General features: G+C 36.5%; 1 protein-coding gene across 2 annotated transcripts in view; it reads right to left on the reverse strand.

The window, feature by feature from the left end:
* GABBR2 (gamma-aminobutyric acid type B receptor subunit 2) overlaps positions 1–15,795 on the reverse strand; it is a 476,939-nt gene that overhangs the window by 146,294 nt on the left and 314,850 nt on the right. For both annotated transcript variants that reach the window (XM_054057392.1, XM_054057393.1), the window contains exon 12: positions 6,020–6,127. In XM_054057392.1, the coding sequence (XP_053913367.1) occupies positions 6,020–6,127 (108 nt within the window). The remainder of the gene's footprint in view (positions 1–6,019; positions 6,128–15,795) is intronic.

Here is a 15,795-nt window from a genome sequence, read left to right on the forward strand (position 1 = left end):
CAAGTTGTGAGGAGAAAGCAGCAACATAGAAGCTCGTGAGCGTGTGGCCTCCAGCTGTTCTCTTCTGCTTTTTTCCCCTCCAGGGACACTGTGCAACTGCAGGTACTGACAGCTTCCCCGCAGCTGGTGCCATGGGGCTGGAGCACACAGCCACTTGCTGCTGACTGACTGGAGGAGTCAGGACTGGGGGCTGCTCAGAGCAACCCCTGCACCCTGCTCCCTAGAAAAAAGCATGCACGGTCTCTTAACCCCTTCCCACCTTCCATGTGACCCAGTTTATGGACCACTACATATTCAAATTAGGGAGATGGGTTGGCCAAATTTGTGTTACAAAATGGTGTGGGAAGGCAATGAACAGAAAAGTTTGAGAATTCCTGCTCTGCGTCACTCAGGTAATAAATTAGCCTCTCAAAAACAAGTGCTATCCTCCTCTGAAAACTGTGCTCAGAGACACTTCTAAAGCATAACAAATAATTTTGGCATTAATTATTTTTCTCCATGTGGGAATTAACTGTCTTACATATGAGAAAGAAAACACCTACTGCCTTTTTCATTATACATTTTTTTTCTGGTTCACGTGAAGAGGATTCCAACAGAAAACTGCCTGCTTTTACTACACAATCCTATTGCATGCCCAGAGCAGACTCACTGTGTCTGCTCCATGACAGTGGCATCCTATAGAAAACTAAAGCTGCACTGATGTCCTAATAATGCATATGGGGGAACAAATGCACATTGTTGAGATCTTAGCGAGCTGTAGGTTTTCAATGATTGACTTTTTAGGCACAACATAAGCCTTCTAACATTTTCATGAGACCATTCTTTTTAAAGAAAATGAAAAGAAAGTGAATTCAATTATAGACAGAGCTGCATGCATCAGCAAAAGGAACCTTTAGATCTTTGCACACCTCATCAGCTTGAGCTAAAAAGTAACTCGTAGCTATCATGAGCCGTAAAACTGCTTAACAGGAGGACAAGGCACGTATTTTGCCTGTAGGTTTTACAGATAGATAGTAATAGAAAAAATGAACAGTGAAACTCTAAAATTCTCTGTTCAGCTTTTACGCTTTGCCCACAATCCTGTACAACCATTCCAGCCACTCCTAATTCAAACCTTTTCTTGCCTCTTATTCCTTTCCCACTCCTATGTTCCTCTCCTAATCCATGTCCCCAGCAGGCTTGCCATCCTGCACCTAAATTTCAACCTTAGTCTAATTTTAAGCCAGACCTAGTCCCCCAGCTGGAGTGTGCCACTTGAATCCCAAACTCCATCTCTGCATTCCACTATACTCAGTTTTCTTGATCACTTCTTACAGCCCTTCTTACCCCGTGTAACTCTTTGCCAGCTTTCCATCTTGTTTTAACTCTCTGGGGATTCTTATCCAAATTCAGTCTCCCTTCTCAATTCTATTTCCCAGTCTATAATCCCAGTCTTTTCCCTATTCTGTTTACCTGGACAGGATTCAGTTCCCTCTGAAGCCCCTAGGAGCTAACCCAATTTCTCATTCTCAGTCTTCTCCCTGTTCCCTATGTCTTGGCCCCACAGCCCTCTTGCTGTGCTAGTGTCAGGACTGTAGGCTGTAAAATCTCTGATCCATCTTTGCTGAGGATGAAAGCCACATCTCTCTTCAGAAGTCTTTTAAGGACTTAATAGGCTGAATGTAAGAGAACAAATTTGCCTCACTGCAGCCTGACAGACATAGCTAAGACAGATTCGACTTACAAGTCATTTTTCTCTCTTGTGGTTGGTTGTAGCTTTCTAATCCTGGGATAATACCAGTATATTTTCTCAATATTTTTAAGCTTTCTAACCCTCTGTCATCTGTGAGAAAGCTACAATCATATAGTAAATTTAAGAACAGAGAAAAGGTTATGAAATATCATTAACGAGTAGAATAATGTTGACAAAACTATAGAAGCGCAATTCTTGATGCTGTCAGACATGCCGTGTGCACTTATATTCTGTGTTTACCTTGTTAAAAGCACTGTCAACTTAAAGACATATGCCACCAGAAGCCTACAATGGTAGTTGCAACTGAACACATTGACAATATTTTCAGTAATAATTAAACATAAAACCTCCCCTGATGTCACAGTTAAAGGATTAAGTGCAAATAGACAGAGCTAGAATGTACTATATTAAGGGTAAGATAAGTTTATCATAGCAATGTCAACCAAGAAGTATTGTACTTTCAAATATCAACTGCAACAAGCAACATTGTGAGCCACATTGTCAAGCTTTATTGTATTTCCTTACGAATGGCAAATACTCGTCTTTGTAGCAGCAGATATAAAAAGCTTATGGAGGCTTTAAAACCCATTGCTTTGAATTTGTTACTATTCTGGTATTTGTCGGAAGTGAATGGTCTTTATTTGGCACACTGGAGTTGTGCGGGAGCAGTCACTTTGCACGGCTGCTTTTAATGTCCCCTAAAACCTAAGACAGTGCAGTTTCCAGCAGAAAAGACAGCTTTACAACCTTCTAAATTTTACCAGAAGGGCTGTCTTCAGCTACCTAAAGCTTCCCTGGGACACCACATGCTCTCCTGCCACCGATATTATCCTCTTCCTCCTCTTATCCAGTCCCAGCCCTCCTCTGTTGGTGAGAGAAACATAAAAGCACCTCTCACTGAGCAGAAGATATTCTGCTGTCCAAATCAACAGAAAGGGGACTTACAAAAAACAGTATTGCACTTCAATTATGTGTTATAGTCACGTTTAGTACTAATTTTATTCTACTTCTCATTATTTCTACTTCTTCAAAACTCAAAACTAATTTATTTTCCCCTACTGATTCTGTCATTTCCATCTGACAAAAATTGATTCCCTTGCACCCCTCTGTTTCCGATCCAGTTAAAATTAATACATTTTTAATTTGTTTCCTTTGAGCCCTAGCAAAGACAGTAACAGAGCTCTGGGAATCTTGCAAGATTTGTCAGTTAGCAGTCTGATAGCAGAAGTGTATTCTGAATCTTATTATTTTTTCCAATAACAAAGGAGTGCACGTATAAATGGGTGAAAATAAAAGAGATTTTTGAGAGCTTTACAAACAGAAGTTAACACAAATCTTCACCTAATTCAAGACTCTCTAAATCATTTAGTTCCACCCTCCACTGCACTAAAATGGAGCTATAGTGTACTGTCATGTAAAATTCTATATATTTTCAGACAATGAGAGAGAAATCCACTCATGTCTTCATGAAGCCATGCTGTACACTTATTTTAAGTGTAAAAGTTCAGAAGTAAGTTTGCCCCATCTGATGAAAGTAAATAGATTCACTTATTAAATTCTTTTCTCCTTACTTAATACCCACTTCCATGAAATGAATGAATAAATATTTTAAAAATCTGAGATATTCTTCCACTTTGTGAAACAAACTCCCTGTATGGAAAATTTTCCTGACAAAACTCTTCAGGATGTCAAGCAAACGTGCCAGACTTTCCTGGCATACTTATACGCAGGTGGAAAACTGAAGTGAACACAAATGAATAGAGCCCACAGTATTCAAATAATTGTGGAACTTCATGCTCCTCATCTTGAAACGCCAGTCTGCTCTGTCATGGCACAGTTAATTTCAATAAATAAGAATGTTTTTTTCATGCAGCCTTTGTTTTTTTGGTCAGTTTAAATATTAGTTGTGAAAATTTGTATCATCTGTGCCAGCACAGATACAAAATACTACATCGACTGAAACGGGAACTGTCCGTCTTGTAAGATGTAAGTAAAAAATGCCATGGTTTTGAAGTAATGCTTAAAAACAGTTTTATCCATCCTGGCAAATCAAAAACAGAAAATGTATGATTAGTAAACACTTATAATGCATAGTTAATTTGGTCTGCATTAAGAAAACTGTGGTCTTAGGATTCATGCTTGTGTTCTGGAGTGGGATATCCAAATAAAGCAAACCAAGATAAATCTGCAGAGTGGCCATTCTTTAAAGTTTACAGAATAAAGTGCACTATTTACTTAATACCAATACACTGAATAAAGTGCCCTAATAGCCTTGATATTTCCAGTGTCACTTAAAGCAAAGCATCTCATTCGTCAGCATCCAGATATATGAAAGTTTCTCTCTCTTATACTGGTCAGTACCTTTTAAACTGATCTTAAACCATTTTTAATGCTTATCTGTGAATGAGCAATTGCAACTTGCAATTGTTGATGGACCTGCTGAAGAACAGGCACTACATAGAATTTAGAGATTATTTTTAATTAACAGACAGTTAAATTTGAGTGGCAGCTTGAAGCTTTAACATGATCCAGTTGAAGATGCAGGGGGATTGAACTAGATAACCTTTGAAGTTCCCTTGCAACCCAAACTATACTATGATTCTATGTAAATGAAATCTTTCCTTAAAAAAAACCCAAACAAATAATTAGTGAATTGAAATACCTGTTAATTTCTATTTGGAATAGCATGGATTGCAGAAATGATAAAATTCTCAGGATAACAATATTAGTAAGTAAATTCTTTTATGTGTTACACCGGCAGTATCTTGTGTAACCTCATTAATTCACAAAGATTTGTACTAACACAGCTGAAAATATATTTCCAATATAAAATTTCATTTTTCAGGAAGGTAAAATACTGGCTAAGCTTTGGTTAAAAATCTTTAAAATAGGAAGTGCAAGATCCTTGAAAAATATATACTGAACTCTGGTAGCATAAACTGTTATATTACAGTGGGCTGTTTGCACAGATGCAGAAAGCACGGTCTCCACTTCCCTCCATTCAGGTTATCTCATTTCTGGTACAGAGATTTTGATTTCTTATAATGTTAGTTAGCCATACAATATTTGTTATTCACTCTTCATTACATTTTACATTGAATTATATTTGGGATTTAATTAACAAACATTTAAGTAAGCCTGACGTGACTGAATAGGAGAAGGAAGGACTAAGTGGTTGTGTTGTTAAGATGTCAAAGTGCTAGATTCACTTTCAGAGTCCAGTTTCAGCCACTTTAATAATCTGAAACATAAATTCTCTCAGAAACTGAGTTAACTCTCTGTCTGTGTCTATCTAAAGCCCAAACCTTTTCAGGGAAATGTGTATCTTGTGGTGACAGCAACTCCCTACATCTTGAGACTGTAGAAATAATATAGTACTAATGGAAAGAAGCAATACGCCTCTTCCAGTACCACACGCAGAAGAATAGAAATAGAGGAATCTGACAAGGGAATATTGTTCGACTTATTTTGGGTGCAAATGACTCTTTACCACTTAGAATAAATCTATTCAGCTGCATATAGGAACTGCATTTGGCACTACTTCCCATTCTATAATATTAATTTTGTTTCTCTATTTCATGCATATTTCTCTGAATGTTTTTTCCATCAAAATTATTTCTATTCATTAGTTTTCCCATTTTTAAATAAAGCTATCTGATTAAAAGCTCTTCAACTGCAAAAAGAAGCTCCACAGGAAAACTACCAAATGAACAACATAAACATGAAGGGTTATGCTATTGCTAAGCTGAACCTAATTGTTTACAGAAAATGTTCTGTATCAAAAATGCTAGAGACTACTTCTGTGGTTCAATTTCAATCAGACTTGGGGGAAGCTTATGCAATTTCAATCAAAATTAGAAACAGAAAGCTGTATAAGCAGCACACTCTCTTGCCTCTTCCTACCATCTTATCAGAAACTTGTGTGTAATACCCATATCCCACATAGACATACACAGAAAATATTCCATAACAGCTGTGAATCCATGAGAACAAGACCTCTGGATGCTGAAACAACACACTAAATAAAAATGAGGATATGAATTCACTTTGACAGTTTACAGCCATCTCCATTGTCCACCTTTCAGTATAAAGACTGAAGGACTGATGCTGAACTCCAACTCTCAAGAGACTAAAGAGGAGACCAAGAAAGCTCCAATATCAAATCATTCAGGATCTTTGAATGTAACACATGAACAGAGTCTGCTCAAATACAGCCATCCAGGAAAGGCATCATAGGCTAGAAAATTATATTAGCAGAGCAATAAGAAAAGAGTTTACTCCCCTCACCTTTTTCTTCATTTTTACATTTTTGAAAATTGCATGAACTCTCCATGTTTTTGCAAACATTGCTCCAAATGCAGTTGTGTATCCCACTGTAAGAATCCATGTTCGGACCTAAAAAAAATAAATAAATAAATATAAATATATATATATATATATATATATAAAAGAAAAAGCCATTTAATTTTCAGTAGACAATATGGGTATCATCCTTTCAGCCAATTTTTTCCTCAAGATTTTGAGAAAATCTTTTTCCTCAAGATTTTGAGAATAAATACTCATACAACTTCATGAAAATGCTGACATTTCTGTATTCTCATTCATTGCTTTCTTGCTTTTTCTTCTCCTCCCTCCATCCCCTCTCCAAGTATAACAAATGTGTATGCAGAATTAACAATCTCTTCCATGTATATAAAACCACAACTCAGTTATAATACTGTACATTTTTTCACTGTTATGTGTTCCACGCAGACAGAGGAAGGAACTAGTGGAGGAAACCAAGAGACTGAAACTATAAGAAGTATCCAGGGTGCTAATATTACAGTGACATTTTGAACAGAAAACAACAGAGAAGTAGAGATGTTATTCAAACTATGTAAGAGGAAACTGTACTGTGTGAGGTATGCATCACTGAATGCAGACCCTGAACATTCTGCAAAGGGGAAAATGGCAAGACAGAAATATAGCTTTGGTGGATGAACCTCAAAGATGAGACTTGAATTAAAGATGACACCTGCAACATAGGCCTAAGAAAAACAAGATGGGGAGCTTACAGAGAATGATGGAGTAGTGAGACCCTGAGCTGGCCACCGCTTTGGCATAGACCTATCGAGACATTTACCTTACAGTGAACTTCCCACAGAAAACCAAAGTACTTTTAAACTAAAAAAGATGTGTTTAGAGTCTTTAGAGTAAAAACCAGAAAGACTTTGCTTTTAACAGAAAATCCTCACACTGACCAGAGGGGACAGAACACAAGTTACAGAAGTTTTTTGTGTGATTCCCCACCTCCCCATAGCATCCTCGTAGGTAGGATGGTTTCAGCTAAGCTAGTGATTTACAGAGCTGTAGCAAGCTCTGTACAGCTCCCTCTAATTTCCTGGAAGTTTCTATTTTCCTTACCCTAGAGGTCTTGCTGTTTGAAAGCGTTTTTGCCCTGAACAGGCTATTTTCTTCCCCAGAGATCAACTGGAGACTACAGAGACTCAAACCACGCAAGAGGCACAGCAGGGAGCCTGCAGATGAATCTGAGAGCCTGAGAAATCACAAGGAGCAGGAAAAATCTCCTCCTCCCTCTAGAGACTCCACCTGGGCTGGCTGTCAAATGGGGAAAGTGCATCACCAGGTTGCAGAGATACACGCAAAGGTAGGGAGTCCACATCTCCCAGAGGATGAGTGTGTACAGTGGAACCTGCATGCCCAGAATAAAGGGTGTGGTGGTAACCCATGCCTGCTGTGAGCAGGAGGTGTCTGCATGTAACTCTCAGCACGAGCATGAATTAGAAAATGTACAGACCATTTATATATTTGTATGTAGATATTAACATTATATTAGCATCTATTGTTGTGGTTCATCTGATGCATTGCTGATATTGACCCCGAATGTATAGTTCACTGATTGCTGGTTGATCTTGCTATTAATAAAACCACTAAACCAAGTGCAAATAGAATCAAACCATGTGAGTTTTGCCACTTTGCAACATTCTTGAATGTGGTACTGAAAAAGAAACATGTAACAACAACAACAAAAAAGAAATAGATATTTAGGTCAGCAAAGCATTATTCGTAACTTAAATATTTTTTGAAGTCGTTGCTTGCCAGACGTTATCATACATTATGCTAATAACTTCAGTAAAACCACAGTTAGAACAACTCTGAGTGATTTAAAAAATAAGTTTCATATCAACATGTTCATATTAGCCAGTTACATTTTTTTTGACTTCACATCAATTGAGCTGTGATAACCATACTTAGCATTCAATCTTTTTGCTGCTATTAATAACTATTCAGCTCTTTTGTGTACAGTTTAGCAGTACATTTGGCAAACAGATACATGGTATTTTCATGTCTCCAATAAGACTCTTATTTTGTTCTCACTGAAACAGTAATTGCCTCTTGGGAACAGTAATAAATTTAATTATGCCTATAATATGTTTCTAACACGACGTTCAAAAAAATGTTATTTCCAGCATGTTTGGTTCAAAAATTTTCATGTATTCCTGATCTGGACTGTGCAAATGAGAATAATATAATTTGGCTATATTTGAAATATTCTAGCTTAAACATACCAGGAGACTACATCAAAATGAGATTGCTGTTGCTAAGAATGAGATGGCAAGTTTCAGATGAAAATAAATTTTTAATTTTGAATAAAATGACCTGGAATTTGTCTGCTGTAACTCATTAATGCAGCCAGCAAAATGAAAAATTTAGAAAACAGCAAAAGCTTCTGAAATTCATGTATCTACTCATTTATACAACTCATCAGTAATTCACTCCTGTTGGAAGTTTTTAATGATATATTTCAACACAAGAGGCTGAGGAAGATCACCTTCCCCCCAGCACACACCAAATGAGCAGGAAAGGCAGCTCCTTAGAAGATGGGAAATTTGCATTCAAATTCTTTCTCCAAACTACATACAAAACCTGAAAACATTACTATCTGCTACAGAAGGATAATTTCTAAAAATATACACTCTTTTTCTTAAAAGGTTAGGTCATTAACAAATTCCTCATGCATTCACTGAATTCTAGGATATACAGTCAATGATCTTTGTATAATTCTTCGTTAATTCTTTTATTTGAATAAGATGTTTTGACTAACTGAATATGTCCTACAATTTTTTTTGCTTTTATCATTCAAAGACAACATGCAAGTATCAAAGGAGATAATATTGTTTGGTACACAACAATGAAGCATGTCTACGCCGACAATAAATGCAGTTTTCTAGTTCTCTTTTCTTTATATTTCCAATACTATTTTGGTTTAGGATCTACTTTCCAAAAGACTGTGTGTGCACCCATGATTGGAATTTGTACTTTTTGTAAGTTACTTGATAGAAGACCTTACAGGTGTCTTATCTGTGACAGCTGAAAAAGCTAGAAATCAGTTATTCAGTACAGAACACACAGTTCACGACCACCACACACTGGAAATGTTTCCACAAAGAAACAGACTATTCTGGGTAATTTTCCGGACGTGGAAGAGAGACATGATGTTTATTTAATATAAACAAAAAAATCCACCTTTGTCACGTATTAATTTTTAAACAAATGATGTAAGGTCAGCTAAAGAATTTAGTATTTAGGAATAAGATGCTCTTTATATCTTGTAGGAACATTTATTTTCAACTTCCCTTTGCAACAAAAAGCCTCTGTTTTAAACCTGTCCATAAGGCATTAAAGACCTTTTGCTTTTTTAACAGACTTATATAAAGTTACTTCCATTGGAATTGTATTCCCTCTCAACCTTGAGCTTTAGCTGGTTAGCCTATGTTTGAATGCTGCTGTTTGGTATCTTCAAACAAATCAGTCTGCACCCTTCTAATCATCTTGTTATGTGAATAGTGATGTAGTTACTATTTGTATATCTCTGTAACAGATCTACATAATTATTTGACATTACAACTTACTATTAACAAAGGAAGATATCTAATTGTGAACAATGAGTTAGGGAAAATTAGTAAGTGGTGAAACATCTTGAACAAAGAAGTAAAAGTCTCTCCTTATTTCAATAACACAAAATGAACCTTACAAACAAAACAGTTATTTTAGGTACTGCTAACTTCCAGATAAACAACAATAATATTTGAATTTATTTAAAATAAGTTATTTTAATTATAATTCCTTATAAAATTATAAAATAAGTCTATCTTGGAAAATGGACTGAATTGATTGAATTAAAAGAGTTTAACTTATAACAAGTTTCATTATTTTCCCATACTTGACCACCACTGCATATGCATTTAGAAGCCCACACAGTCATGAAATGATGAGGAATGCCTGGGAAGGTCCTGAGCTCAAGAAAGCAATAATAAAAATTTCAAATGCAGTTTATCAAGAAAGTGATGAAAACCAAATATCAGCACAAAGAATATCTATGTGTTGCACAAAAAGCTACAAACTTTTTTTAATAACTGTTATTGGAATGAGATCATGAAGCAGCTTGGTCCTTCAACAATTTCTTCTTCAGTCAGCAGAACATTAATATTATGTTCCTGGAGAAGATTCACCCAGATTTAAGCTTCTGGAAATTGTCATTTTTACCATCTCAAGATCTTAGTTTTAATGGTTTCTTTTAAAGCAAAACTTTGAAATCTTTCTTTCATAAGCCTTGACACCCTAGACACTCTCCAGATTAGTTTATGACACTCAGACTGATTCATCTTGGGAATATCAATAATTAGCCAGTTTTGCACACGTAATGGGTTGGAAGCTGCAGTGCCCACGGGATTATGTTGCAGCTGAATTAGTGATGAGTGCTTGGTGGCAACTTAGTATTAGACTTAAGCACTAAAAAGTGACAAATGTGAGAATAAAGTATGTTGCGGGTTTAGCTCTGAAGAGCAAAACCATCCTTAAGTTTCTGTGGACCACTCATGAGCTGAAAATTAAGCACCTTCTATTTTTCCTGGAAAACTGGGGACATAAAGCATAATTACGAGGAACAGAAGTGTGTCATTTCAACAAGTTTTTACTGGGGCTTGATCCTGCTTCTATTAACCATGGCAAAATTCCCAGTGTGAGCACAGGCAGGCCCCAAAGAATGAATTCATCCATTTGAATTACTTTTCTCATTTATATCAAACGTTTTATGACATGTGTTTATGACTTTTAATTCATTCTTTAGAATTTGTGAGTCACTGGCACAGTTCTTTGTAAAATATAAGTGGCAATAACATTAGAGAATTGAATCCTGTAGTTTTCACATAAATTAAATACAGTGGTTCTTCATGTACTGTGAGATGTCCTGTGGTGATTTCTTAAAATATTTCACACCATTTTTCAGAATTGATCTATGAGTAATGTAAAAGATATTACAATTGTTCCTGATTCTATAAGGAGGCTTTAAAATTGGGCTGTTGTCCTACTGAAGGAGAGGCAAAATGTTCTAACCATATTACCTTAATAAATGTCTGGCAATATTGTGGTGTACTTGCTTCAGCATATGAAATAAGGATTTTAGGGATCTATTCAGCCTTGTAACTTTTATTCCTACTTTTCCCCTAAGAAAATGTCATTTACTAAAATAGAAGCTGATCAGGCTCATGTTAAACTCAGTAACAGAATTGCCTTTGAATTAAAGAGGAGAGAGATCAGGCTCAGACTAAACAACAGTGAGGACAATTATGGAAGTGACTATAGAGATTAAAATTAACATCTAAACAAATAAGTAGGAAATAAACTAAAGAATACATGCAAAATGAAAAAGGCTAGACTAAAAATACAAAGTCTATGGTTTCTAGAGCAAAGGAAATTGATTAGAGGCCCAAATTCTTTTGCAGTTCAGTAGGAGATAACTGTCTATATGTTGCTTTTTAAATTCCTGGCCAAAATTAAATAATTTGACGAAAAGAATTAGGCAAATATGAAGTCCAAAGGAGGAGGAAAAACCCAAAACCTATGGCAAGCCCTGAAGAGCATAAAGGGTAAGAATGTGGAGCACATTGTCAACTACTAAGTAAATATGAAGCGCAGATACTGTTTGGTACCACAGACTCTACTCCAAGTGGCTCTTGACCATAATACACCAAGAGAGCCTGAACTTTGAGAAGGCACTGCCCAGACATTTTCCTTTCTGTCAGTTCCCAACAAACAAACAAACAAACAAACATCCACACATCTCCTCCCTCTTCCTGCTTTACTTCCAAAGCTGCTCTCAACCAACTCCATAACTTTTGGAGATTTAGCAAATTGCTATAGCATCGCCCTCACCCTGTTCCATAACCTCTCACACCTGGCTTTTCCTCGCTGCTTCTCTCTGCAGTTTCTCAGGTTCTGTTTGATATGGTTTTCAGGATGTCGCTCCACCCTTATACCACCCTGCAATCCTCACCTCATACAGGTTCAGGGCTTCCTAAGAAAAGGTGAGATGTGGACCATGGAGTTCCACCTAGCCTGTTCTGTCAGCAGGGCAGACATAAGTCTATGAAAAATCAGTAAAAAATCTGAAAAATTTCCTTTCACAAGACACAGTGAGAAGGGTTCATTATCCTTAATTAAAATAATATTAGCTGAAAACTTCCAAGTGCTTCTGACTATCTGGATACATTTAAAGGTCGCTTTGAGAACACAGGGTGTTTAACATCTACTGTTGTCATGAGTGCGCATGTTCTCAAGATGTCTGACTGAGAATAACACAAATTCCAGACAGTCACACACAATGCAGTAGGTAGCTGGAGATCATCACTGGTATCTCTACTCTTTCCTTCTCTCTTTCTGTCTCTCCACCCCGCTCCATTGTTTGGTTCCTTCTTTCTGTATAAAGCCTGTTTCCAAATGCCTGCATCATGATTGAGAGCAGCTGATTGAAATCTGAAAGTCTGAGCACAACCTGGAATGGATGAGGGCATGCTCAACTCCATAGGTGCGCAAAAACATTCATGTGTCCAGTTTACTTTATACAAAGCAAAACACTGACAGGCCTCAGTGAGATCACTAAGAATAACAGAATTGTCTTCGGCAATTCACATGGATTACGCTAATTAATGTGATAAACAAGATAAAGCATGCTTAATTTCAGTGACTGTGTGAATTGCAAGGCTCAGATAATTTCATCTTTGATGTAACACCTTTGCAGAACTCTGAGGTGTAAAGGAGACTGGGAGACAATCATTATCTCCAGAACATATATCTCTCTGAACAGTGTGAATCCCATGTTGAACTATTCCAAACAGATCATTTGCCCTTCCTCATCACTCCAATCACTTAGTGCTGCACACTCTCTAGGAGAAAGTGCTGCTACACATCAGGACGAACAGGTCTGAGGAGAAGCAGAGTGGTTCAGTCTACTACTACCTAATACACCAGACCTTTCTGGGTGGACACTAAGGGACTTCTATTGCCACCTGGAGTATTTAAACCAGTCTTCTTTTAAGCCTCAATCTAATCAGTTATATCCAGAGAATACAAACATCATTTTATTAACATACTTGAGGGAGATGCAGAACAAAGAAGAGGAGACCGTGCTCCTTCTCAGGGCCGTAGTAGCCTTTCACTCCATAGTTCCAACTTGCAAAGCCATTGCTTGTCTTAAACATACTGAGTGTAAAATTCTCAGTAGAACATATTACAGAAGTCTAAACGTTATGATCAAAGCTGATATTCTCTCTATTTTAAGTATCTCTATTTAGTATGTCAGCTTAAACTCTATTCATAGGATATGTCACTGCCATTGCTAATTTCGAGTGTCTCTCTTCCATATAATGAATGCTTTCAACTAGTTTTCCACTTGCTTGCATTTTTCCACTTGGCATCACATCTTGCTTCACACCCTTAATTCTAACTTCCTTTTTGCTATAATACTATGGTAATTCTGACTTTAAAAACAAAGATAGATAATTTTCCTTCTCTCTCCCTCATACCTGAAACACTTTCTGCTTTGGTATACACATTTATTTAATGAAATCTTGTACTGTATTTCCTTTTTCTGTAAAACCAATAAAGTCACTATTAAGTAAAACATGACCTAATGTTTCTATTAACATAACACACTGACCATTTTCCCAGAATTCACTGCTTTGGATGGTTTTAATTTCATGTAATTGGAGTTCTATTATATGACACCTAATCTCTAACTCTGACGTGGGACTAAATCATGCTGCATTTAGTATTATGAATTCTTACCATAAGAACACAAAATATTATGTATTTAAATATACTTGATTACTTTTCCATAGAAAATCGCCATACCAAGATAAGCCATAGAAATTCTTTGAAAATTAGCACTCAAAATTAGCTCTTAAACTATTAGCAGTGTGATTTGGAATCGTTTCAAAATTACCACCTACAGTGTTACTGTAATTTGGAATCATGTTTCAGTGTCGTTGGAATATTACAGCATGAAACATATCTCATATGTACATATAGGTTAAAGAAAAGTCAAAAAAGCCAGAGACTGCAAAGCACTTTACACTCCAAACAATACTACAAACACTCTGCTATGGATGAAGCATATACAGCAGATTTGGAATGTAATGCCAACCATTTGAAAATAATTTCTCCTGAATTTTGTATGTAGACTCAGAAGCGTCTAAAGACCTTCCATAAGTGTCAAAATGTTATCAGAAAATTAAACAGAGACTTTATATGTAACAAACCTAAATGAGAGATTTTATTTTTGCATGTGTTTATAACACCTGAATCAAACTTTTTACTTCCCTGCAAAAAAAAAAAATCTCTCCCTTCATTGACATGGCTCTGTGCCTGAGGTATGGTTGTTACACCCAGAAATTTTTGGTTCAATGGCTTTTATTGACCACTCTCCATTGTAGACAGTTTTTTTAAAGACTAAGCCACAGTCCATCTTACATAAAACAGGAATTTTAAAGTAATGTCTAATATCTAGAAAGTGTAATAAAAATAATGCATTTCCAAGGAAATGGATGATCAAGAGAAATTTGTACTGGTCAGATCCTATAAGCAGCTATATCTGTAAGTAGTCCTTATGAAATCACTAAGCATATGGAAAGATGAGGTTCATGACATGGCACCAGATGTACATGCTGTACCCAGCACCGATTGGATGTTTTGGGGAGAAAGGAGGATAGACAGAAGAGTTAATGAACAGAAAAGTGGGTTTGTCTCCCATATTTATGAATTGCACAGCATCAATTCAGAATTTTCTAGATACAAGAGAAGTGCATTGTCACAGTCACTGGTGGCCATGTAAAGATCATTTTTGCGAGAGGCATACGCTATCCCATTGAAAAAAAATATAATCAGAGAAGGAAATTTAGTAGGAATTGTTTAATCAGCAGAAAGTTAGGAAAAAATCCTCATAGCTTGCTTCTTGCATCTATGAGTGAAATAATAATCACTAAGAGAGCTGGGATTTATAAGACAAATCAGTAGCCATGCACAGGAAAGCACAATTAGAAATGTTTCTGTACTGGACTTAAAACCTGGAAAGCCAAGACTGGGACAAACTCTGACTGACGCTGCTCTGTTGATATCGCATTTAAGTATGCTAAAAAAAAAAGAAAAATCCCTGCTAAAGGCATGTGGTGATACTTCTTAATCAAAGTCTGCATTAAGAATACAGTATTTTCCCCTTCCTCTTTCTTTTACTGAACAGTTAAGTAAAGCAGTTATCTTACACAAGTGCCCACCCCGACTTTTAAGTCTATGGCAGACAGGCAAACAGATCTAACATAATGTGACAGACACAAATGGAAAAAAGATGAGGTATGTGAGATAAAATAGAACTAACCAGTCTTCACTTAAAGTTTGCCACATTTAGAATATGAGAGTAACGGTTACATTTTGAGAAGCAAATTAGAGGAAAATCAGATAGCAGAAATGTTCTGACTCAGAGGCACAGGATTTTGGATGTTGGTTCATTTTTTTCAGAGTTACAATTGAGCTGTTTCACATTTAAAGGAGGAGTTACATTTAGTTTTATACAGCTAACTCTGGATGGAAACCTGTTCCCTAGTACAGCTCCATGTTGATAAGTACCTCTGCTTCCTACTTTCTTTACTTATGTTCAGCAGTGCTTGGATGCACCTTTCTAGAGACCTGAAGAAGGATCAAAAACATAGTGAGGATAACTCCTGAGTAAG

The sequence above is a fragment of the Cuculus canorus genome, chromosome 2 (assembly GCF_017976375.1).
Source record: "Cuculus canorus isolate bCucCan1 chromosome 2, bCucCan1.pri, whole genome shotgun sequence".
Classification (NCBI taxonomy): domain Eukaryota; kingdom Metazoa; phylum Chordata; class Aves; order Cuculiformes; family Cuculidae; genus Cuculus; species Cuculus canorus.